General features: G+C 36.3%; 1 protein-coding gene and 1 long non-coding RNA gene across 5 annotated transcripts in view; one reads left to right on the top strand and one right to left on the bottom strand.

Moving 5' to 3' along the window:
• Window positions 1-7,914: 7,914 nt before the first annotated feature.
• Window positions 7,915-24,740, bottom strand: LOC120527409. Its single transcript, XR_005633329.1, has 3 exons — window positions 24,652-24,740; window positions 9,696-9,871; window positions 7,915-9,087 (listed from the first exon to the last, which is right to left on the bottom strand). It is a non-coding gene; the product is annotated as an uncharacterized LOC120527409 (long non-coding RNA).
• A 320-nt stretch (window positions 24,741-25,060) lies between these two features.
• The window catches only part of LOC120527408 (ephrin type-A receptor 5), a 362,942-nt gene continuing 360,640 nt past the window's right edge, over window positions 25,061-27,362 (top strand). For 3 of the 4 annotated variants that reach the window (XM_039750790.1, XM_039750791.1, XM_039750789.1), the window contains exon 1: window positions 25,061-25,285. In XM_039750790.1, coding sequence (XP_039606724.1) covers window positions 25,189-25,285 — 97 coding nt within the window. In that variant the 5' untranslated portion in view covers window positions 25,061-25,188. Of the gene's footprint in view, window positions 25,286-26,446; window positions 26,462-27,362 lie in introns of those variants that run through there. The other variant, XM_039750792.1, reaches the window with a different exon arrangement.

The raw sequence follows: 27,362 nt of genomic DNA, 5'->3' as shown, positions 1-27,362 counted from the left end.
TGCTTGTCTGCAGCAGGCCATGGAAGGCTTGTGAGGGTAGAAGGTAAGCTGAATTCAGCAAACCACAGGTAATTCTTGGAGGAAAACCTGCAGCAGTCTGGAAGAAACATGAGAGAAGATTTTGTTTTAGTAAAACCACGATCCAAGGCATAAAACTAAAGCAAAACAGGAATTGCTTAAAAACAACTTTGGTGTTCTGGAGTGTCAGAATCAGAGTCCAGATCTCAGTCTAATTGGGAATTTCTTGCTGAGCTTTAAAAAGTCTGTTTGCTCACAACCCCCATGCAACTTAACATGACTCAACCAGTTCTTCAAAAAAGAATAGGGAAAAAATTCCAGCATCCGGATGTGCAAAGCTGATACAGACCATTCCACATAAGACTCTGGGCTATCAAGGCTGCCAAAGGTGCTTCCAGTAAATTCTGCCTTGATGAGACTGAATACTTATGTAGTCAATTATTTTGTGTTTTATATTTGTAATTAATTTAGATCACATAGAGATATTTTGTTGCTTCTTTTGATCAATGACAAACAAGTCAAATAAATCCACGTTTTACTATAATAAAATGTGAAAACAAAGGGATTGTATACTTTTTATAGGCATTGCATTAATGTTGCGTACTTTTATAAAATTCCAAATCATTGTCAGTAACTGAAAATATTGAGCTGGAGATGGATGAATGAAAATGGATGAATGTTCACTAAATAGAAGTTTTGTTGGTTTGAATAAAAACACTAATGATACAGTAACTGGCACCGTATTCTGCCATTAGGATGAAATAATAAATAATTATTTAACACATATGAAAGGCAGCCGACAAATCAAAAATTAAGCTGGCACAAATCCTATCCTGATTGTCAACTCTGGCTCTTACTCCGTTGGGCTGTTTAGCAAAGCCCTTACCTAAAAATTGCTTCCCCTTCAAATCATTGAATTCAGGTGTTCCAATCACTTCCATGGACACAGGTGTATAAAATCAAGCACCTAGACATGCAGACTGCGTCTACAAATATTTGTGAAAGAATGGGTCACTCTCAGAAGCTCAGTGAATGGAAGCGTGGAACTGTGATAGGATGCTACCTATAAGTCCATTTGTGAAATATCCTCACTACTAAATATTCCACGGTCAACTGTTAGTGATATTATAACAAAGTGGAAGCAACTGGGAACAACAGCAACTCAGCCTCGAAATGGTAGGCCACATAAAATCATGGAGCGGGGACAGCGCATGCTGAGGCGCAGTGTGCAGAAGTCGCCAACTTTCTGCAGAGTCAATAGCTATAGACCTCCAAACTTTGTGTGGCCTCCAGATTAGAAGAACAGTGCATAGAAGCTTCATGGAATGGGTTTCAGAAGCTATATCCAAGAATATGAGCCAGGTCATCTCTTCCAATATCAGTGCCTGGCCTCACAAATGCTCTCCTGAAAGAATGGTCAAAATTTCACATAAACATACTCCTACACCTTGTGAAAAGCCTTCCTAGAAGAGTTGAAGCTGTTATAGCTGTCATTAAAGTTCATGTGTGTGTAAAGGCAGACGTCCCAATACTTTTGGCAATATAGTGTATAAACTTGATCTTTCCTATTGTTCAGAATGGTCCTGTTGAAAACATTTCATAGAATGGTTAGGATTGTGATTCCTCTGTAATTCAGAAATTACTGTTGTCACCTTTGTTTGAAATCTTGATAAGATATCCCTTCTTCCAGTAAGCTGCCTGCCACTCTTCTCATACCCACACAAAATGAGGGAACAGCATATCCACTTAGGCCTTAATGTCTACTTTTAGTACCTTTGCATAGATTTTGTCAGGTCCTGTTGCCTTACGTTTTCCTGACCTTTTCCTTTATTGGCACACTGCAGTCTAAGTGCACAACTACTACAAATATTTAGATGTCTGGTCCATTTGGTGACACAATTCTGTTAAACAGTCCCCCAAAATGTTCCTTTCATATTCCTTTTTGCTATTCAACTACCTTGTTTTCCATCTTTGACCTTCAATGGTCTTTCTATACTTTCTTGATGTTTTCTTAATGATGTCAAAAAGTTTCTGGATCTTAGCCCACTGGTATACTGTAGTTTCTCTCATCTACTCTAATGCTGTTTCGTGCAACTGATATTTAGTTTTTTTTCTCTTTCCTCTCCTTTATCTCAAGCAAAATATTGGCTATTATCCACTCTTTACGCTGATATTTCCTGGGGCCAAGTACTTCCTGGCACGTTAACATGAATGACTCTTTGATTTCCTTCCACTTACTGTCTATGGTGTCTTCTTCTTTAAGCATTTTAAATTTATCGCTCAGACTCATTCGGTATTCTTCCAACTTTTTGAGTCCTTTATTAGGAAAGCTTTATAACAAAAAATCAAAAAGTAAAAAGTACTTCTGGTGCTGGGATGCACCTCTTATCTAGTCCCTCTTCAGCTTTAAGTCTGGAACTTAGGTCTAAAGCTGCATCAGCTTCTTTCATACTTGTATATCCTGTAGGGATAATTAATCCTAATGCAGTTATTGTCCTTCTTGGTTTTCAGTCATGTCCAACATGTAACATTTTGTGGAAGAACACACTACCAGTGGCCAGGTTGTTCAGAGCAAACATATCTGCAAATTCCCTCCAATTTCATTTATTTCACAAAGTTCATGCTGTCCTATTATGTTTTTATACATCTAGTGTTATCACTTTAAAACCTGACATTAAAATTGCCCATCAGGGTATTAACATCTTTCTCGAGGCAGGTATCTAAGACACACTATACAACTGGTTCTTGGTTTCCTTTTTGTTGTCATTTACTGATGCATGGCACTACACAACATTTGTATCTATCTTTTTGTTCTTAGTTCAGATGGATACTGGGCTGATTTCTGGTTTCATATCCTTTAAGTGCTTTACTGTTTCAAAATCACTGCAACTCCCTGGGTACATGAGGCATTGTTGTCCTCATGCCCTGAACACAACAGCATCTCTCCTAAGATTAGTCTGTTCTTTTAAGACTGTGTCCATCTGGTCTCATTGACTACAAGCTGGGAGAGATTCTAGTTTTTCATCTCCAATGCAATAGGTTTATTTGAGATATGCATTGTCCTCACATATTCCACTATCATTGTTCTTTTTTTTTTTAAAAAAAAAAGCTAGTCAGCCTAGTAGCTTTCACCGCTAAACATCATACAAGGACTTTTCTCTTAGCAGGTCTGAAGTATGCTTAACTCATGTTTCTGTATCTTGATACTTTTTATAGGGTAGTATAGCTGGCCTCATGACCATACTGGGGTTGTATTTGGATTGGACCAATTGTTATCTTTTGCTTATAAAAATTTGTGTTTGATTAACTCTTCTTTGATAACTCTTCTATTATAATGAATATTTCTAGAAATACATAATTTTTTATTGATTATATTTAGAAACAGATAACATTCCATACAGTCAAGTCAAACTTAACGAGGCAAAGCAAAATTTAATCCTGGCCTGAAAGAACAAGAGGAGAACCAATAACAAAATGTAACTCTATAAAAGGAACAAAAAAGGAAGGTTATCTTTTTCCCTAAAATTGAAGCTTATTCTAAAATTTAAGACATCTGGGAGTACATCAAACACAGCTGTTAATGGGTTTGGAGTGATTGTGACACCAAGGCTATCTGTTAGGCATGCAATGATTTTTGCCCAAAATGTACTCAATTTGGTGCACACCAAAAATATGTGGCCCAGTGAGGCTGGAGCTAGACTGCAACATTTTCAGGTTAAATCTTGCCCTGGAAACATTTTGGATAATTTTAATTGAGATAAATGCACTCGATAAAAGATTTTCAATTGAATGATTGAATGCTTTGTGCATATGGAGCTAGTATTCAATTCTATGCATGGCTGCCTTCCACTCCTTTAATGAAATATTGCATAAATGTTTATTAAAAAAAGAAAAAAAAATAGTTGTTATACCCAGTCATTAAACACTTACTGATTAAGTAGAATGTAAAATTATACATTAATATTGCAAGTTAACTATCAAAATGAGTTAACTAACAAAAACTTCTGAGGACGAAAATGATACTGAGAATTGTGATTTCAGTGATGAATGGACTAAAAACTGTGTTTATAAGGCCATCATTCTCATTCTAAATTGCTCAGCCGACTTTTCTGATTTATAATAAAAAAACTCATTATCATAATTAAATACAATGTGAGGTGGCACTCTGTTCAGAAGCATTGTGCTTTCAATGAATCGCCACAGTCTGGGACACAGGAAAGTTGAGGCCTAAAAAGCAAAGCATAACTACAACAGAAAAATATTCATCCATTCAATAAGAAAAGCTACCTCCAAGTTACATGGATATTGGCTAGAAATATACGAATCAAACTGAACTGGCATGTAGCCTTCAAGAAGCATAATTTTACATCTCCTCAATAAGCTCATCCATTGTGTTTGTAGCAATCCATTGATATATAATGAAACCTGAAAGTATTTTGATTATAAACCATCCTTCCCTACAGAAGTACAAAATACAGCATGAGAAATGGGTAACTGAGCACTGCATCCCTACTGGCCTGTAGCACATCAATACAGCAAAGATGACAAAACATAAGTGATGAAGAAAAAAATATTAGTAAAAAATACATCTCACTGTACTCATACTCTCTCTATACATGCACAAACAATAACACAAAAGAAACACATCCAGCAGTAATGAATTTCATTAAGATGACACTGTCCTTGAATTGTCCCATATTTGAATTAAGCTGTTTAATATGTAAAAGCTGATGTGGTAGAATTGAATAGAAAAGGTGTCTTTGCCCAGGGAAAGGAAAACTGTTCGTCCTGCTGTTAGGTGTCTTCAAGTCCAGCCTGCCCCAATCTCAACAACTGATCAACATGAGAAGACTTGTGACAGATACCAGTAGAGTAGGTCACTTGACTTTCTCCTATTATCACACTTTCCTTGCTCCTTCAGATACCAGTTGTTCAATCAATCAATCAATCAATCAATCAATCAATCAATCAATCAATCAATCAATCAATCAACATTTATTTATATAGCACATATTCATACAAAAAAATGTAGCTCAAAGTGCTTTACAAAATGAATAGAAAAATAGAAGACACAATAAAAGATAAACATAAGTCAACATTAATTAACATAGAATAAGAGTAAGGTCCGATGGCCAGGGTGGACAGAAAAACAAAAAAACTCCAAAGGCTGGAGAAAAAATAAAATCTGTAGGGTTCCAGACCAAGAGACCGCCCAGTCCCCTCTGGGCAATCTACCTAACATACAGTAAGTAACAGTCCTCTTTGTATTTAGGGTTTTCATGGAGGGACCTGATGATGATGGTCACGTAGACTTCTGGCTTTCAGTCCATCAATGTTGGTGCATCATGATGCTTTGAGTAGGTGGTGGTGGCGCAGGCCGCCACCACAAAGAAACCGGAAAAGAAACAGAAGAGAGAGTAGGGGTCAGTATGGATTTTGGAGCCACTGTGAATAGTTATTATGAAGAATTGAACATACAGAGTATCAGTATTAAGTTAAAGTGAAGTTATAAAAAGGCCATGTTAAAGTAATGTGTTTTCAGCAGTGTTTTAAAGTGCTCTACTGTATTTGCCTGGCGAATTCCTATTGGCAGGCTATTCCAGATTTTAGGTGCATAACAGCAGAAGGCCGCCTCACCACTTCTTTTAAGTTTAGCTTTTGGAATTATAAGGAGACACTCATTTGAAGATCTAAGGTTACGATTTGGAATATAACGTCAGGCATTCCGATATATAAGATGGAGCGAGATTATTTAAGGCTTTATAAACCATAAGCAGTATTTTAAAGTCAATCCTGAATGACACAGGCAACCAGTGTAGTGACATCAAAACTGGAGAAATGTGTTCGGATTTTCTTTTCCCAGTTAGGATTCTAGCAGCTGCATTCTGCACTCGTTGCAAATGATTTATGTCTTTTTGGGTAGTCCTGAGAGGAGTGCGTTACAGTAATCTAGTCTACTGAAAACAAAAGCGTGAATTAATTTCTCAGCATCTTTCAATGATATAAGAGGTCTAACTTTAGCTATGTTTCTTAAGTGAAAAAATGCTGTCCTAGTGGTCTGATGAATATGCGATTTAAAATTCAGATTACAGTCAACGGTTACCCCTAAATTTTTACTTCCGTCTTAACTTTTAATCCTAGTGCATCAAGTTTATTTCTGATAACCTCACTGAATCCATTATTGCCAATTACTAAAATTTCAGTTTCTCTTTATTTAGTTTGAGAAAATTACTATTCATCCATTCAGAAATACCAGTAAGACATTGTGTTAGTGTATCGAAGAGTCGGAGTCATCAGGTGCTATTGATAAGTACAGCTGTGTGTCATCAGCATAGCTGTGGTAGCTCACGTTGTAACCTGAGATAATCTGACCTAACGGAAGCATATAGATTGAGAAAAGCAGCGGACCCAGGATAGAGCCTTGTGGAACACCATATCGGATATCATGTGTCTTTGAGATTTGATTACCACAACTCACAAAGAATTTTCTCCCTGCCAGGTAGGATTCAAACCAATTTAAGACACTGCCAGAGAGGCCCACCCATTGACTAAGGCGATTTCTAAGAATATTATGATCAATGGTGTCAAATGCAGCACTCAGATCTAAGAGGATGAGAACAGATAAATGGCCTCTGTCTGCATTTACCCGCAAGTCATTTACTACTTTAACAAGTGCAGTTTCTGTGCTGTGATTTGTTCTGAAGCCTGACTGAAATGTATCAAGAATAGCATGTTTATTGAGGTGGTCATTTAACTGCATAATGACTGCCTTCTCTAGAATTTTACTTAAGAAGGGCAGGTTAGAAATGGGTCTAAAATTTTCAAAGGCAGAGGGGTCAAGATTATTTTCTTGAGCAGGGGTTTAACTACAGCAGTCTTAAGACAGTCTGGAAAGACCCCCGTATCTAATGACAATTAACTATGTCCAGAATATTGTCAATTAGCACGCCTGATATTTCTTTGAAAAACCTGGTTGGTATTGGATCAAGGACGAGGTGGAGGTTTCAGTTGAGAGATTATACTATGTAATTCAGGTAAATCTATCCTGGTGAAAGCATTTAATTTGTTTATAATGGAGTACCGGGCTTTGGAGGTTCTGCAGTGTTGGGGAGATATACTATGTTATCTCTAATATCATTAATTTTTTGAGTGAAAAATACAGCAATGTTCTCACAGGTTTCACTGGAAGTATTCTGGGGGCATTCCTTTGTGTTACCTGGGTTTAACAGACGATCAATTGTTGAAAATAAGACTCTGGGATTACTAGCATTGTTATTTATAATATTAGAGAAATAGCAGCGCCTCTCAAGGCGGACTGTGTTATTGTATTCTGTTATTTTAGCCTTCAATATCTCATAATGGATAGTTAGTTTAGTTTTCCTCCATTTACGCTCAGCTCTACGACATGTTCTTTTTAAATCAGACACTCTTTGGGTCTTCCATGGAATAACAATACTAGAGGATTTTTAACTGTCTTTTCAGGTGCAACTATGTCAACAGCAGTTCTTACTTTAGAATTAAAGTTTTCCACTTTACTATTTACATTATCCTCGGTATTATAGTTGGCACTATAAACGGACTGATTGCTTAGAATAGTTGTAAGCTTTAAAGCTGCTGATGAGTCAAAGAAGCGTTTTTTAACAAAATGCTTCTCATGAGCGTTTTCTATCTTTATTTCTATATTAAATAGTAGAAGGAAATGGTCTGATAGACCGATATCAATGACCTGCTTTATATCAACTTTAAGTCCTTTAGTAATCACTAAGTCTAACGTATGACCTGCTTTATGTGTAGGCTGATTTACGAGCTGCCTCAAATCAAAAGAGTCCAGGAGGTTCATGAATTCCTTTACCTTTTGGTCACACTGATTGTCGACATGAAAGTTAAAGTCGCCGACTATTAAGAGTGCGTCATAGTTTGTAACTAAAATTGACACTTTCCTTTGAATTCTGTTTTTAAAATTTTTAAAGCTCTGTACTAGAGTCACCCATTTTTGAAACTGCCTGATGCTGACAGGCCCATTTTAGGTATTGCATTCCTCATAACAGAGAAATCATAAAAATTAGTTGTGCTTTCTTTACCCTAACCCTTGTCATTGTAATAATTCAAACATTTGCCAGTATCTTAATTGAGGTGCTAATGTTCTTTTTATATTTCTTCACCCAGTAGAGAACTAATAACAAATGCTGAAGTTACCATTATTCAATATGTCACTCAGCAACTAAATACTTGTTTCATTTAATGCTACTTTTATGTTGCAAGAGATGCTTTTGACAAAGGATCAACACAAAAATTGATTTATTATTTTCAGTTGTGATTGGTATCTTTCTTGTCTGAAATTTGAAGGTATCTTCTTTAAAATGTAGGCCTATCCTGCATGCTGTGCATGTTGGGGAATACCTCTGATTTATTAGTAATGATTCAGCATGAAAGAATGAATTGGATAAAGAATAAAAGCCTTCTGTGTTTATGGTAAAGAGTGGCAGACTGACTTTGCAAACTTTAATACTTGCCTGAAATGAACTAAAAAAGAGTTCTAGCTGATTTGCATTCTGCAATTATAATTTAAATGCAAATTACTAAAATGGCACAGTTTAATTAAGAGCAATAATTTGCTGAATGCCATCACATAACTGTGTATTAATTTTTTCCTGAAGTACTGAAGCAGGCTCTGAACAGTGAATAGTTTTCAGTTGGTCTACTTAGAAAGTTCAAAAGGAAAACATTACTTTTTAAATTGTTTTCATATTTCTTAAAATATACTGTTGCTATTACTTTGACACCATGACTCATCAGATTTGCTTTATACCAAATACTAGCTGTAATAACCATCTTCTGGGAAATTTCGTGAGAGAAAGGTTAATTTAACATATCAGAAGAAATACATTAACTAAGTACTTTTCTATATACAATATTAACATTTTTATGAAGTGCTAATATTGACATGCAAAGTGGTGTAGTGGTTAAGATGTTGGATCTCAGACTTCAAATCCTGAGGTTGTAGGGTCCAAATCCTGCAAATGACAATGCTTGACCACGAGTATGTCACTTCACTTGCCTGTAGTCAAACTGTAAAAACAAAAGAAATGTAAGCAATGGTTGCAAATGTTGCAAGTTGCCTTAGCTGAAGACATCATTAAAGTAATAATATTATCAGGTCACTAGGAGTACTTACTCTTGAACATGATATATACAATTGTGCAGGAATGATCAATGTTTGCATCCCTAGTGATTTGACTTTTGTCAATCAATCAGCAGGAATAATGCCAAATTTTAATATATATTATTATCATTATTAAATACGCACAATCTTTGCATCTGTTTATGCCATTTAGGCATGGAAATAGAGTTGCCAACCATATGAAAATGTACTGACAGTCCATAAAAAATAGACAGATAGACAGATACTTTATTAATCCCAAGTGGGAAATTCATATTAAGGGGAAATTCACATAATTTACATAACATAACATAATTCACAAAATATGCAAAATTAAAGCCTGTTTGTAATTCTGTAAATACATCTGACTTCCTGTAAAAACATTCTGTTAAAGACAACAAAACCACAAATCAATCTCCATGTAATGCACAGACACAGTTTCTCCTGTATGTTCCTGTCAATTAACTAAAAGAACAACTCATCCACAACCAAGATAAGTCTATGTGTTACTACTTACATTACAACATATTGGTTTAAGAGAATGCAGTGTGACATAATGAAGAAACTTGAAGATGATTGACCATAGAAAGTCTGGCATTGCTCTCTTGTGATGATGCAGGTCCTACTCCACGCTCCCTCTTCCAAATTTGGGAGCCCTCGAACCCAACACCATTGGTAATGTAACCCGATGAGCTGTGCAATGAGGACAAATCAAATTTAGCAAGGGGATGGTATAAAGGTACAAAAGTACTTTTATTAAAAAATACTCAAACAAACAGTGTCCAAGGTGCAGTGCTTCAAAAATGTCCACAATAAATAATCCATAAAAACAGGGTGAATAATAGTGGAGGTTAAAATATTCCAAATAAATAAATCCATTAAAACAAGGTTAAAACAATGGCTGGAAGCAGTTCCCTTTAAAAGCCTGGTGCCTTCTTTTAGCTGGCGGCTCCCCTGCTTCTCCCATACGGGCCCTGCAACAGGGGAGTCGCCCTACCTGCAGGTGCAGCTGCCTTCAACACTGGTCCCCCTGGTTCTGTACAGCTTCTGCTGGACCGAGACTCAGGATCCCCAGCGACAAGGGTGCTAACGTTGGGGCTCACTCTGGGGCTTGCAGTTTCAACACCTTATTCTGTTTTGTATGGAGTAAAAACATCACAAGTACTCTTTTTGCCATAGTTCCACAAGGATTGTATGAGGTTCTGTAGTACACGTAATAGCATAATAACATAATCCTCTTACTTCATTTAAGAGTTGTTGAAGGTTGCACCATATTGTGGCAGCACTGTGCACAAGTCAGGAAACAAGCCTAGGCAGGGTACCAATTCACTGCAGGACCCAAATACACACACAGAGAGTCACACCGGTCCAAAGACCTAACCAGAATGTCTTTGGGATGTGGGAGGAAAACCAGATTACACAGAAAAAAGTCATTGCAGACACAGTGAGAATACACAAACTTCCCATAAACAGCTCAATGCAGGATACCTAGGGAACCAGCACTTCCTACTGCGCCACCATGCCACCCACATGCAAGAAGTGATTATTTAATTTAGAGCTCATGGGAAACATATGTGAACTTTAGGGCAAGGCTATGACCTTGACAGCTTTTGTGCACAATGAAAATTATACTAATTCAGTTTGGCTATTTTTGACTCAACCTTGGGCCCTATACCGATTCATGTAATTTAACCTAAGAACGGTTTCCTTACTTACATGTAGTTAACAGAAGACATTAGTTCATCTCTTGATGTTTTTACCTTTCTCAATATATCATACATTACAGGCTGAGTAGGTGAACTTTGGGTAATTTTTAGCACTGCAAGTCTTAAAATATTAAATCCTTTGAGGTCCTGATTGTTATACATTAAAAAAAATTGTAAAACTACTAATTTACAGACCTCTTGGTAGTTTTCTTCATTCTTAAGTGAATTTAGCAACATTTGTTCTTCAAATTAGCTACTAAGTTTGATAAAATAATCTTACTGGGTGATTATAATAGTCACATAGATGTGGAAACCAACATCTATAATAGTAACATACTGTAGATGTGGAAACTAGCAGCCTCAGTAAAGGTTTTTTTTTCTCCTTGATTGATTCTTGTGAATAGTCTTAAAACATTTGTGCTTACACTTAGATTTAATTGTCACTCAATGTATTAACATTCAGAATGTATGTAGGGTATCTTATATTAATAAAATCCTTTCAGATTCATTTGGTTGCTTTTTATTTGCTGAATTTACAACCAAAACTATGAAACATTAAAACAATAATATTTATTTAAGGTTTAATGATATTATCAAACTCTCAGACATGAACTTGGAAACTAATAATTTTAAATTAGCTGTCAAACAACTTCTACTCATATATAATAAAGGAACACATGTAATCAATTTGAAAAATGCTCACCTTAGCTTAATGTGAGCACCTTCTGCCTTAAGAAAAGTATAAATGGAGATCAGCAGTTACACGTTTATTAGTTTGCATGAACTAAAAGCATTAAAGTTTATAAGAACAGTCTCTACAGGATACACTGATTACTTTTACAGATTAAAAAATGAAAATATTAATAACATTTGAGTTTATATAAAATAATAACTAACTTAAATGAAAATTCTGAAATGACTCGCATGATTCTATTGAATATAGATACATGTAGTACCAGTCTAATGTTTTTATTTAATAATTAATTTGAAATATAATAATAGAGACGGAACTAGCACTTTCCAGATCTAGTAGCACTGTAACATATCATGTTACTCCATGCACCTATCACCTTGCTAAAATTAAACTGATGACAGAACAAAAGATTTTATATAATTTCCAAATTGAAATATATTAGTTGTTCTTTAAACTCAATTCCAACAAGTTTCTTCAAAACCTCTCTTACAGCTATTGAATTAATGGACACTTTACATAATTTATGACTCTTCTCCTTGATTTCTATAAATTTATTTCTTGGTAATTTTTCAATATGTTTTTTTTATTATTATTATTATCATCATTTTTGAAGAGCCTTGCTCACCTTCTGGCTGCTTTTATATAGTGCACGCTTTTACTCCTCCTCATGCATCTCACACTCACACTTCTTCTTTTGCTCTGAGGGACTGGATACATAGACCTTAGTGTTTTACTATGTAGTATATACAGTATAAATAAATCGGATTCAAACCCAAATATTCTTAAGAATTATTGGCCCATTTAAACTTGTATTCTTTTTTCTAAAGCTTTGGAGAAAATTCTGAATGTAGTTTCTTTCAAAATATGATCTTTATGAGAAATTTCAGTCTGGCTTTCGGCAGAGTCACACTGCAGAAAGTGCTCTACTTTGTGTTGTAAATGATACATTAATATCTTCCAGTGCAGCATAAGCAACCACTCTCAGTTTATGTGCTTCTTTTGATACTATTGACCACAGCATTCTGCTATAGACTTGAGAAATTGGTTGACTTTACTGGCACCGTTCTTACTTGGTTTACTTAATCCTTATCAATTCATTTTAGATACTGTATATGCAAAAGACTGAAGACAGTATGCCAACATTCCTCTACACAGTTAGACATGGTACTGCCTGACTTTGATACTGGGAATACAACTCTTCTTATATGTTGCCATTAAGTGTAGTAATTCAGAAAAACAATCTTAAGTCTGTTGAATATGTTAATGACACTCAGCTGTGATAATAATTTAAACCAATTAATACTTCCTTAATTACATCATCTACTACTTTATTGATGTAAAACAGATAATTATCCAAAAAAGCAGAAATTCTTTTAGTAAGTAAAAATTCTGTAAATAGTAAATTAATATAAAACATTCTTGACTAAAAAGGATTTCATTTTATTTTAGCTGAAACCACTTGTGATTTGAACATTATCTTTAACATGGCTTATATCATCTGTTGTCACTATTAACTATACTTGTAACACCAGCTTGGAAATATTGTAAAACTAAGTTGGTTTCTAAGATGGAAGGATCTTAAAAGGCTATAGAACAGTTCACTCATTTGACACAGATACATCTGATTACTGTAATACTTTATGGTCTGGATACTGGAATCATTCACTTAATACTCTACAGTTAATTCAAAACACGACAGCAGGATCATACCTAGAAGCTATAAAGTTTTGCCCTCCTTTACCTGACAGAACATATTAACGCTTAGACTCTACATTATTATTGAGATTAACAATGTAGTGCATAATAAAATGAGAGAAAAAAAATAATACATTTAATGCTACAGGTTCTTATATTTTTCCTAGAATTAAGAAAGTAAGGTTCTACCTAAGAATCTCCTTGTGTGTGTACTTGAACTTTGTAAACATTTGTAAATAAACGTGTGGTGGTGGAAATACAACATGTCTGCCTGTCTGTGCCCGGGTTCCGTTCACAGTAGATCATTTCGACCTGGTCATTTTAAAAGTAGCTTGCAAGCCAAAAAAGTGTGAGCACCCCTGGTATACAACATATAAGCAGATTTAACAATCTCAGAAAACAATGGGAAATGGATCTGTCAAGTAAAACTTTGTAAAGGAATAGAGTTAAGACAATTCACAAAATGCACTCTAGCTCAATATGTGCCAAGCATGCAATATTTCAACTACAAATTCTTCACTGTTCACATATATCTTATCTACAATGGTCTAAAATATACCCAGGGCAAGATTCAACCTGTAAGAGATGTCATCAAATATGTGCTTTGCCAGGTTACATGTTTTGGTAATGTTTTATGCTTGAAAACATTTTGGGCAAACATTTTCATATCTCTCTCAGATAGCCTTAGATCTAAAATCATGCCTAATGCTTTAACAGTATTTGGAGAAATACCACATGGAAAAACACTGTGCTATGAAGAATCTGCTGTGAAATATTATACCACACTGCTTGCACAAAGACTTATTCTTCTCTGTTGGTGGAATCATAATCTACCTTCTCTAACCCTGTGGGAAAATGATGTTATATACTATCTCAAACTGGAAAAAAATCAAATTATATTTACAAAGATCAGTTCAGAATTTTTTCAAAATATGACAAGAATTAATTAATGTAATCCTAAAGTAAGCACACCTGGCCAGTGCTTAATTTAACTGTTTTATCTTATTTGCTATTTTATTTGGTATGAAGAACCACCTTAGATGGGGCTCTCTTGCTGCACAGCTCTCTGAGTTGCTTGTGGGTCGAGTTCTGTTTCTTGGATTGTCTTCAGAAAATATTATTCTATGTTCATTGTTTTGCTAATGTATACTCTTTTTAATATTGCAAAATATGTGTACCTGTACATACATATTTTAAAAAATCACAGAATGTTCAAATTCCAACTGTAGTTCAACAAACATTCTGAAAAAGACCACTATGTATATTTTATGCATATGCACAGTGTATTTTTGTATGTATTGAATGGTGGTTTTGTTAATGTTTCAACATTATTTGTCTTGTTACACTTTTTTTTCACTATATTTTTCTACATGTGATATCATGGTATAATGTACTGGGTTTATAACAGAAAGTACACCAAACTTTCTAGGATTGCTATATATTTACTGCATTATAATTTACTTATGCTGTGTCATAAATAGTATTTTACTGTATTCCACTGTATTATGTGTGTAATCCATCCATTAAACTTTTTGCTTGGTTTAGCAAATATAACTTGCTTCAATGTACACATCTGCCTGTATATAATGTCACAGTTTAAAATCCCTTGCAGTAAAAACTAGCTTGCTGTATACTGTGTATAGGTTTGGTAAAAGATTATTAAAAGACAAAGGTGATTGTGTATATAAGATCACATACTTTATCTATTATTTATGTATTTTTAATGCCCTGTACAACAAAAAGTAGCCTAAATAATCCAGATTCTTGTTTTGATATTCAACTCTCAAACACACAAAAAGTGTTATTTGGTTAACTCAAGCACTTTTCTCTAAATTCTACATTTTCTGCAAACTATGTAAAAATATAATGTGTTTGAAATTTGCTCTTATATGTTTTTATATTATCTGCTCACTGCAATTTAGGGTCAGATTTAGCCAAAGCCTACATTGTGTACAAGGCAAGATTCAACTCAGGACAGTGTGCCTATTCATTACAGGATACACTCATCTGGACACCGACAATTTTCATATGTGGAAAGTTTAGAGTTACCTAGAAACATAAATAATAATAATAATAATAATAGCCCTAACTCTTAGCAAATCTGTGTACACAGTGCTTAGCCTGGGATATGAAATTAATGTCCTTCAGCTGTACAACAGCAGTGCTTGCCACTACGTTCTACTGTCCACATAAGGTAAATAAAAACATATTTAATGAATCTATTTTTTTAGGAAATCCATCCATCCACTCATCAGCTTCTGAGCGGGACAACAGTTAGTCACAGGTTACAGTTATGTTCATAAAAGTACTTACTCATAACTGCCCAGTTTACATTTTTCAAAAACCTTAAACACATGCTTACATTTTGGAGGAAACACTGACAAACACAGGGAAAATATACACAACTAGCACTAAAGGTAGCACAGCTGGGAAAGTAACTTGTACTTTAAAGTCCTTTAAACAGGCAATTAGCAACATTTAAGAGAATATATCAAAAATATTTACCTTTTTTGCTAGGAAGATTTCCTTTGATTTTCTGACATAAAACATATAAACAATGAAGGAAGGATTTTATGCTAATGCTACCATATGCACCCTAGCAGAAAATGCACAATAAAAAAAAGGGCCAGGTTCTTAAGCAACCTAAACTTGGAACTGTAATAGAATCTGCCAGCATTAGGCAAGACATAGCTGAATTTTACAATGCTCTGTAAAGCTAAAACAATAGTTAACTGTTGCAAAATATGCTGCTAGGTTATGACAAATAGTTCTGAGATTTTCACTATGAGGAAGACAGAAATTTCAAGGTAAAGTAGTCATACTTACAAACCATTGAGCCAATGCATGTGACATGTTGCATGTTGATTAGCACATGCAAGTTAGGAATTTCACTCAACTCTGTACATGTGACAATATATATTCTATGAACCTGCATTACTATCATCATTGTGTTTATTCTATTTGCATAGTTAGTTTGCTTACTTTGTTATGTACTGCCAATTATTTCTCCTTTGACGGTAAATTCATCACTGTCCTTTTTAAGTTTAAATTAGCCAAAGTGCTCCTACAAAAATGTGGATGATATGAGAAAAACAACAAAAATGCTTATTTTTATACAGGGCTTTTCAAATAATGCCATAAACCACAAAACACAAAGTCAGGAAGCAATATAGATGTCTACATGAAAAAAGTATGATTTTGTCTTTTACTTGTCTCACCATTATTAATATAATAATAATGATAGCATTGATCAAATGATGGAACAGTAAAAAAAAAAGATCTTAAGACAGTTAATGAGTTATTGTCTATTTGACATGAATCTGCCCAATTAGAATACTCCAAATTTGATTACTTTCAATCTGTAGAACTTGATTTTGTTGTGTGTTTTTAGATCTTAAGACATTACAAATACAGTGTATTCCATCAACAACGAGCCTCTGTCTGTCACACATACATCACTTACAAAGATGTGCAAGTCGCTGCTTGAGAATACATACTACCATGATCATTTAATAATCAAAACAGCCGCAGCTGCTTCCAAGTTACTGTGCACCATAAGATTAAAAGCTGAGAAAAACCTGAGAGTATCTACTACAGCACTACTATTCAACTTCTTCTGAAACATGTGCATACTGGGAAACATTTGCTTGGAAAGTATGGATTTATTAATAAGGGTTATGCGCAGTTACTTGTATTAAGAACTCAGTAATTTTAATGCCTCAAAACTTTATTAAGGAAAATACTCAAACAAATGTAAATATTATACAGAATTTTTTTTTTGTAATGTTTACTATTGTTGCTAATTTACAGTAAATAAATCAAAAGAGAATCAATACAACACCTAGAATTTGCGCAGCAATTGTACTGAGTTTTTTTCTGAGCCAGAACTGAAGTACAAATCAATAGTAAGAAACACTGTTCATTTACTCTCATTGGCAATGCTAAATTTAATCACCATTCATTTTTGTAGAGCAAATGTGTAATACCTTAAAAATTTACACAACTTTGAAAAGTAGTTTGCACATTTGATCTATTTTAATAAGCCATTAATTCCACGAATATGTTGTGGATAATTAGGGCTTATCCCTTTAGAAACAGGAGCAAGACAAAAACCAGTCCTGGACTAAATCACACAAACCCATCGATTATCTCACACTAATGTTAGGCTAATTTCCTGTTGTCCTTGTCACTCACCCTAACATGAATATGGGAAAATCCATGCAGACAACATACTGTTCAAACTAGACACAGACAGTGACCTGGCTAGAACGTATACCAGCTGTGCTAAGAGCTGCATCATCAAATCCCACAGTTGTAATCAAATACTTCATCATATTAATATTATACATTTATGATCTGTTTAAAATAAACACATGGCATTACACATTGGATTCAGAAAGTATTCAGACCACTTCACTGTCTGCACACTTTATTGTGTTGTACTGTAGATTAGATTATAAGTGGATGAATTTGCCATTTGTGCCTATCAATCTACGCCCATAATGTCAAGGTGAAAACATGTTTTCAAAAAGGTTTGCAAATGTATTAAATTAAATTTTATTTATGGAAGTATTCAGACCCTTTGCCGAGGCACTTCAAAATGAGGTCAGACAATTTTAAACCTGTTTGGTGTAATTATCCTTGAAATGTGTCTATATCTTGATTGGAGTTCACATGTAACAGCAGACTGAACATAGTCTAGAAGGGAATACATCTGTGTACATATCCCACAGTTCACACTGCATATCGGGAATAAAACCAACCCATAAAGTCTAAAGACCTCTCTCAACAGATCTCTGCAATAAAACTGGTAGGTAAAGTTTTCAATCTTCCCAGGAGCATAGTGGCCTCAATAGTTGTGAAAAGGAAGAAATTTGGAACCATGAGGATATATCCTAAAGATGGCCACCCAATCAAACTTAGTAACTTGGCAAGAACAGCCTTGGTCGGGGAGGTGACCAAAAATGCAATGGCCACTCTAACAGAGTTTAAGAAATCCTCTGCTGAAACTGGAAAATCTTTTGGAAGGATGACCATCAAAGCAGAGCTCCACCAATCACATATTTATGAATGAAAGCCACTCTTGATTAAAGGGCATATTAAAGTTTAAAGGACCCTGAGAGCATGAGAAAAAACAATTCTCTGTTCTGATAAGACAGAAATTGAATTCTTCGGGCATGAATCCAAGCAGTATATTTAGCATAAAGACCAGGCACTGCTCATCACCTGCCTAATAGCATCCCTACAGTAAAGCATGGTTGTGGCTGCATCATACTGTGGAGGTGATTCTCAGTGGTAGAAACAGGAAGAGTGGTCAGAATTAATGGAACAATATTCAGCCAAATCCAGAAAGTCCCTTGAAGAAACCCTACTTCAGAGAGCATAAAAAACTCAGACTGAGGCACTAGTTCACCTTTCATCATGACAATCACTCAAAGCATACTGCCAAGACAATGCTGGAGTGGATTCAGAGCAAATCTCTGACTGTCCTTGAGTGGCTGAGTCAAAGCCCCAAACTAAACCGTATACTGTAGAACATCTGTGAAGAGACCTGAAGGTGGCAGTTTACAGACACTTCTCATCTAAATAGTTTGAGCTTCAGAGGATCTGTCAGGATGAATGGGATAAACTGCCTAAATCCAGGCATACAAGCCAACTTACCCAACAAGACTCAAAGCTGAATTAAGGGTCTGAATAATTACATGAATGAACGATTTCAGATTTAACCATTTATAATTAAATGTACAACACCATAAAATGTTCAGAAACTGAAGAGGTCTGAATACCTTCTGAATGAATTGTAAACTAGTGAAAGAGTATTGGGGCAAAATCAAAAAATATTACTGAATAAAATTAAAATATGTTTTGGAGCTATACTAACCATTATACTACTGTGCCCTGTGACTAAATCCATGTAGTATACTTAAGAAAGAGTTAAAACGTTGGCTAAATAGTTTGACTTATGTGAGAAGTTAATTGTACATTGAACATTTCATGCCAAATTGTGTTTTTACTTGGATATGTATAATCATATATAGAATTTCTGAAAAGAAACTAATCATGGTGTTCCCCTGAAAAATTCAAAAGTACATTTACTCTATCATTGGGCTGAAATTAATGAATTGCTACTTAAAATTCCATTCGGAAAGCTTAGAATAATTATTATTTGAATATTTTCTCAATTAAATATGTTGTGTGATCCATGGCTTGCTACACAATAAAGGGTCATGTGTCACTCAATGAAACTTAAATTGTGACCTATGACATACAGTGCAGCAAAGTGTGATGTTTGAAGTTTAACTTGATTAGCGCTAAGGTCTAACTTGTGATGTGACGGATCATGCGTAGCTAAAGGCTGTCTGATGGATATCTCCCAAAAGAGTGAAGACTCCTTAAAATGAAATAAATTGGACACTGTCCTAAAGTATATGTTATGTGTGAAGTGTTTTTTCCTTGAAAGCTCACTGGACTGAAGCAGAATATGTTTACATTTATACTAGACTATGAAATCTCTTTAAGACACAATAATGTGCAGAAAAACCTGACTGACTGACAGCTGACTATTTTACACAACCCATGATGTTTGCTGAAGCAAGTACAGTAAACTGATTTTACTTTCAGAAAACCAAGTTGTGTTAATATAGTTAGCAAGACCTATGAATATACTATGGTAAATGAAAGTGTTAACAATGCCGCAAATAAATGTGTTCAATGGAAAATGCAAAAAAGCACAGCCGGAAAGGCGACATTGATTATTATGAAATCCAGAACATTTGCAGACTGCTGTTAGATTTCAAGTGCCACATCACTGTGTATCTGCAAAAGTTAAAAATATGTAAATGTTATTTCCACACTGAGAAAATAGAGAAAAAAGCTACAGACACAACATTTGGGCTGTGCAGCCTTCATCAAGTGTTAAGTTTAATTTATTATAAACAGTTAGCTCTTTGCCTCTAAACCTCTTGATGGACATAACAATTAAAGAAAAAAAATGAAAATACAACATAGCTATTACTATGGGGATACATGTCCATATGTGCATGATCCCTAATTAAACTAATTACAAAAACAACAGGGCATCTGTGTTTTAGTAAAGAATTCCACAAAATATGTATAAAAACAATTCAGTATATAAACAGATTGACAATAGGGCACCTGAAAAAAGACGTATAGGAGTCAAGTGGTATTCATGTGCTAATGACTGAACAACAATTGATTAAATTTCTTGCCTAGGGTTAAAAGCATGGCTAAACATAGAGGTACTTTTATTTATTTTTTTCTGGTACGTAATTCACAGTGATGTATGATGTACATGCTTTCCCCTCATCATAAGCTATTACTAGGGAGCTTTGCCCCCTGCTTGCTTTGCTTGGCAACCCCCGGGCCTGCAGTACGTGCCAGCCACTTCGCGTCTCTGCAGTTTGCGTATTTGGATTTCACTTTCACCAACCAACAAATTTTAATTCTCTTAATTCTTGCAGATAGGCCTCTTCATTGGGAAGAAACGCTACTTTTCCCTGATGGCAACATGAATTAGAAGATCTACAAGTCTCCGACTTAAAGTTTAAAACCAAACAATATTTACATACTTCTGTCATATCACCTATGTCCATATATTCAATCTCTTTTTGCTGTTCTGTTATTTCACTGAGTAATAATTTCCATTTGTTAGCGCCCTTGTGATTTTTACTATTAGGTTTTTGAGACTTTTGAATTTTAGTACTTTCATAATCTCTAACCTGCTCTGCATGTGTATAACGCCAACGTTTTTGAACCTCTTTACGACTTTCTACTTCGTCTTCTACTCTTTGTCTTTTAATTCTGACCCCACTTGGAGCTGAGAGTGCAGGAACTGTGTGTGACAATAGCATTCACACGAATGATAAGTGAGAGGACCATGGGTGTGGTTGTAAATATTTGAGAGGAGGGCGGGACTTGTCAAAATCTCTTGGCAAAAAGTCTTGTCTCGTGGCACTTGAAATTATCTCAGAGAAAGTCTCATCCCAGGATTTCCTTTTATAATAGAGAGATATGTGTATTCCATTTCTTTTTTGTTTATCTTCTAAATAGATTATATGTGGTAACTGGAATATGTTACTAGAAAGACAAAGAGTCAGTCATGATAAATATACCTTAGTTGGTTTGAATGGTACAAGTTAAAATTACCTTGGACATTTTTTTTTAGTTTGATGAACAGTATTTTATAATATTCTCAAATCTACTTAATCCAATTTAGGCTTATGGATGACTCAAGCCTATTCTAGCAGCACTGGGCATAAGGCAGGAAATAGTTGGGGACAGGGTGTCAGTTCATTGCAGGAACCACTCACATACTCACAAGAGTCCAATTTGGACTCACCATTCTATCTACCCAACGTGATTTTGTTGTTATGTGAGGAAAAAAAGAAGACCCAAGAAAAAATTTTAGAAACGAACAGAATTTGTAAACTCCACACAAACAACAACCATATACGGGTTTCCAACCAAAGCCACTGGATTCCTGAGGTAGCAGTACTGCTCTCTGTGTGGTTGTGATTCACAATATTTTATTACACTCTGAACTGTAGAATAGTTGGTTGTATCATACCATATTAATGAGATTAGGTTATATATCAACAACAACAACATTTATTTATATAGCACATTTTCATACAAACAGTAGCTCAAAGTGCTTTACATAATAAATAATAGAAAAATAAAAGACACAATAAGAAAACAAAATAAATCAACATTAATTAACATCGAATAAGAGTAAGGTTCAATGGCCAGGGGAACAGAAAAAACAAAAAAAAACTCCAGACGGCTGGAGAAAAAATAAAATCTGTAGGGATTCCAGACCATGAGACCGCCCAGTCCCCTCTGGGCAAAACAACCCATATAAAACTAGCCAACCCGCGGCGTACCATACGCCGCATAATCAGGCCGGTTTTTTAATGATTTTTAAGCACAGGGAGAAAATTAACATTTGAAAAATCGGTAATATAATAAATGAGCAAGAAAAGCAACATTGTAACAATGCACGGAACGAACCAACACACAATCGTCCGTGACTAAAAACTGGCGGACCGCAATCGTGCCTTCTCTTGCCAGACGGAGGGATGGGGGTGCACGGCGCGGAGTGTGGAATGGGAGGAGAGGAGAAGGACGTCCATTCAGCTCCCTCCATCATGCTAGTCTGCTAAATTCTCGTTCAGTATGTACTGCCCACTCATGTGCCCACCTCCAACTCGTCACTTGAGTCGTTGGCTGCTTTTCTAAATATAATCCACCAAGACACCCGACCATGGTAGTAGCGAGGTGAGAGGGGGTTGTGCACAAAGGGTTGGGACGCAACCAGTGGGAGCGTATGAGTCGCACTTAGTGGGAATTCCACGGTTTGCAGCCCGAATGGGGTTCAACGGCTTACCTACGCCTCTCTGCGCCAGGTAGACACACGCTCAATGTCATGCATAATTATTTATTGAATGCTAAACACTTCTGGAAAGACACGGTTATCTAAAATGGGTTGGTGTGAGAATACAAGAGTAAGTGAATGAAAAGATGGAACTCTGGAGAGAGCAAAATACAACACAATAGTGAACCCGTGGCATAACAAACACCGCATAATTATTTATTGATGGTTGAACACTTCTGGAAAGACACAGTTGTCTAAAAAGGGAGGGTTTGAGGATCCAACAGAAAGTGAATGAAAAGATGGAACTCTGGAGAGAGCACAATATAATTGTCCGTGAGTGAAGAAGACGCATGTTTGTAGCGGATGCGAACTGCTGTATGTAGCGTGTAAAACAGTTTGCTATGGTGCACGCGGTCGTGCGTCGTAACCAAAAACTCGGTTTTAAAGACTGCTTACTTCATTGTGTTTTAACCTCAGTTGTAAAAGAATGTTTTAAGGATCCCATGGGATACCCCTCGCAAACTGTTTTACACGCTGCATATGGCGACTCACCTCCGCGAGAAACATGCCTCTATGAACAGTCAAGGTGGCTCGGAGGTACATGAGGCCTCTACGATAGACGAATATAAATGACGCTGTTCTTTCTGTGTCGTCGCGCCCGAGTTGGTGGGCGTGGCTCTGCAAGTTGTCGTCGTATCCAATTGTCTTGGAGTTGATGGGCGTGGCTCCTCCCTGCATGCGCCGTAGGTGTCTTACTTGTTGGCAGCTTAGTGAATCCACGCCCCTTCCGGCGTGCTTTCCATGGGTGTCTTGCCTTAGTGAATTATATATATAGATAAGCACTTGGTATAAAAATATGCTCTTAAAATAATTTGGTTACAGGTGGATAACTACTGTACTAGGATTTACCATGTAGATTTCCAGCATGGACAATATTAAAAAGGAAACGCTATCTCCTGTCTAATTCTCCAATGAGAAAATCATGTCACAGCGGGTGCATCCCAACCCAGAAGCAATGCTAAGGACAAAATACTGTTAGTGAGGTGACTATATTAATTGCTTTGCTACAATATCCTAACACTGTATGCAATAAAATAAAAAAAGACTTTCCCAGTTATCATTCAGTACTTACATTAGTCATGGCAATGCTAAAAATGTATAATTTAAGTTAAACTGAGAGACAAATAAATGAATTAAAGATCAAAAGGCAGTGATGGTTTGCACTGCTACTTTATTGCTCTAGAGTATTAAGTTTAAATAAATCCTGTCCCAGACACTGTCATATTCTCCCAGTGGGTATGTTAGTACAGTATACATTTGGTACTTTTGATTTTCTTTCGTGTTCCAAAGGTGTGGTGATAAGGGTGATTGGTGAATCTAAAATGTCTCTTAATGTGCAACTGTATTAGGCTGTTGTACAATCCTGGGGTGGCTCCTAAATTGCGTGATTCTACACGCTATTCTCAGGCTTCATATTAGTCAGCACTGATAGACGGACCAAAGACGATTTATAAGACCAAAGTGCCCGGGTGCATAACGTGCCATTTTTTGTGTATATTAAAATATTAACATGTTTTGTCCAAAAGAAAATGTAAAAACAAACCTTTACAAACTGATTGGATTTCACTTGTTTCACTAACCAACGTTGTATTTTAATCTCAACGGCCTAACACACAAGCCTATGTAAAATGCAGAAATTCAACTCCCTACATAAAAAGTAAAATACAAATACTTAAACAGGGTTGACTGAAAATAAATACAGTACTTGTGTTTTGATAGCCAAAATGAGTAACATTTATGTGAAATACGATGATGCTGAGATACGATTTGTTGAACTACAGGATTCTACTCATCCATTCTCGGTAATACCGTTTGAAGACGTTCCGGGTACAATCATATTTCAACTACACAATTCCCCACACTGTTGTGTCCATAAAGATGCACACACATAAAGTCAGTTTAAGCAGACGGAGCGAAGTGCTACCTTGACAGCACGAGATGCGCGTCTTTCCCCAGACTTGCTCGTGATATCCAGCGTGCGACACGCTTATTCATTTTGATTTCGTTAGACATGTGCTATTCTCCCTCTTGACAGCATTCCCTGTTCCTGTGAGGAGGTGAAAATAACGCACCTCCACGTGTGAGTGCAGCACAGCTCGTTAGCAGCGGTGAGTCAGGGAAAGCGTGACACCGCCTATGTTCCTCGGCTCAGTGGCTGCAGTCAGGCAGGAAGATTCAGGCAGGCAGCCTGCTCTGTAGAAGTGACGGCTCTCCCGGCCCCGCCCCCGCACAGTGCGCACCAGCGACCGGTCTATTTCCCAGCGCTTCGCACCAAAGCCACACTCGCACGACGGTTTCAATGTGCGTCTTTCTCTGTTGTCTCGGCGCCAAGCATTGACGCCTATGCTTTACGTTTATCTGTATCGGACTGCTTAAGAAGTGAGCTGCACCGTTAGCTAGACAAAGCGCTTATCCAAACCCACTCTCTAGTGTCGATCGCGCCGTTTTGCTGTGCAGCACGATGCTTCCCCACTGGAGTTGCTCCGTTTCTTCTGTACTTTGGACTTGTTTTTTCATCTCCATCACACTCAGGACATTTGCCATTTCCAATAATGAAGGTAAGAGTCGATAAATTATTTGCCATTCCCCACTTACTGTTACTGTACACAATTAATGCTTCTTATGGTATGCCAGAAATCAAAAATAAGGGTTTTTATTTGCATGGGAAATGCATGTTTTTTATATGGCTATATGATGCACGCATTTATTGTGCGAACTTTTTTCCTCCACGGTCTAAAACGATCCAATTTATAGAATATGGTGAATGCATAATGTCATGATAGAGATCTAGTTTATTAGATGTCATGGTTTTGATAAAATTACGATAAATACAACACTTTGCCAAATCGTAAAAGATTATATAAGATCCCTGCAAATCTAGGTTGTTTGTTGATGCAGAGATTCCTCAACCCTAGACCGCCGTATAAGTTAAAGTTTTACATGTGCAGTCTTTCGAAAACCTTTACTCTCTCGGCGACTAGAACGAAATTCTCAAAATGGGCTTTCAAAATGGTGCAGCTGCGCCACCTGAGAGTTAAACATTGATGGTCACATTATCGGGCCACTTTTGCACCTGTCTGTCTTTCTTCTAAACGCACCGTGACAGGTGAACGGTATTGTCACCTCGGGGGTGCTGTCTTGGCTTAATGTATATAAATGTAGAATTACATGTCACGTTTACACTGTGATACATCTTCATAAAAATGACCTCACACAGAGGAGCGAATGTCTTTCACTGAGCACCAGTAGAGATAATTCTGCGATTTTAACGTGTGCACAGTGGTCATCCTCAGTGCTGGGGGGGAGCATTGCAGGATGACACTACGTCTAAATAGCATCGCAGAATCTGGCCTCTGAAGTGAAAAACCGTGCCTCGTAGGTTTTGTACTTTGCAAAGGACAGACGACTAGAGTATCCCACGGAGCAGGTTAATGGTGAAAAGTCCTGACTGGGCCTTACTGGTCATTTTACCAGTCCTGTGTTAAACTAAACCTATTTTTAACATGGTCTCAGCACGGAGCATGGATTTCATTTCGGATCCCTATCTAAAATGGACTTTTCATCCATTTCACTACTGTCTTTGAAGTTCTTTCTTTCTTTCGAAACGACTTCACTCTATCTTGGAACGTACCACACTTTTTCGCTCGAGTCAGCTGTACAGTCCATCTTTCTTTTGTCATCATGTTATTGTGGAGAGACAGTACTCTGAAAAACACTGAGAACGGTTATTACTGGTAAGACAGGTCAACTGTTTAACCAGAAATGATAATTCTGTTAGCTATTATTTTCAAGACCCAAAGGTGGTCGACTTGTTAATCAGAAATGGGGATGATCCATTAACTGATGGTTTCAGTGCTCTTGCGATGTCACTAGTTTCTGTCGACGGCTAATCGACTATAAAAGAAGGCGCTGAAAATTCATGAAGTTCACTGGCGGTAGGGGAGAGTGGGGGTGCAGGATGTGTTTGGTGTGGAGATTTTTTTTTATACAGCATATAGACGATCGGAATTGAGGTCAGCATTTTTCAGTTAATTATTTTGTATTAAAGAAAATATTTTGGCAGATACTTTGGTTTGTGCACAATTCATTTGTTTCCAGTGGTACATTGGAGGTGAGTGACGAGAAGGATCCCACTGACCGTCGCACCCATGAATTGATACTAATCCAAATGCCAATTAAAATGGAAAGTGAAACTTTTAATTTTGCTTCCTCGGTAAGACCACCGTTTAACATGTAGATTACAGCTGGAATTCGGAAACGTGGTCGCACATATTTAAAAAGCGGTGCGTTAGGCATTGTTAGACCTGTATAATGCGCAATCATGATATTCTTACGGAATAATCCACTATATAATAAGACGCCCAACCTTCAAAAACGTTACAACTGTAATAAAATCGAACGATAGAACGCTTAATTTGTGGATCTGGTAGATGATAGTCGTTTGCTAGCTGATTTATTAGACAGCAGTAATAGTTAACAGGGCACTGTTTCATCATCAATGAAAATAAAATTAAAATTGAATTGGGAAAAATAAGGTGTGTAACATGATCGAGGTTTTCAGAACTGGAGAGAAAAAAAGTTTTGCTTTTTTAATTTATGAAGAAAGGTACTTAACAGTATATAAATATTTTGGGC

Source organism: Polypterus senegalus, chromosome 4 (genome assembly GCF_016835505.1).
Source record: "Polypterus senegalus isolate Bchr_013 chromosome 4, ASM1683550v1, whole genome shotgun sequence".
Taxonomy (NCBI): Eukaryota; Metazoa; Chordata; class Cladistia; order Polypteriformes; family Polypteridae; genus Polypterus; species Polypterus senegalus.
Note: the sequence above shows the minus strand (reverse complement) of the source record. Positions and strands in the feature narration are given on the sequence as shown.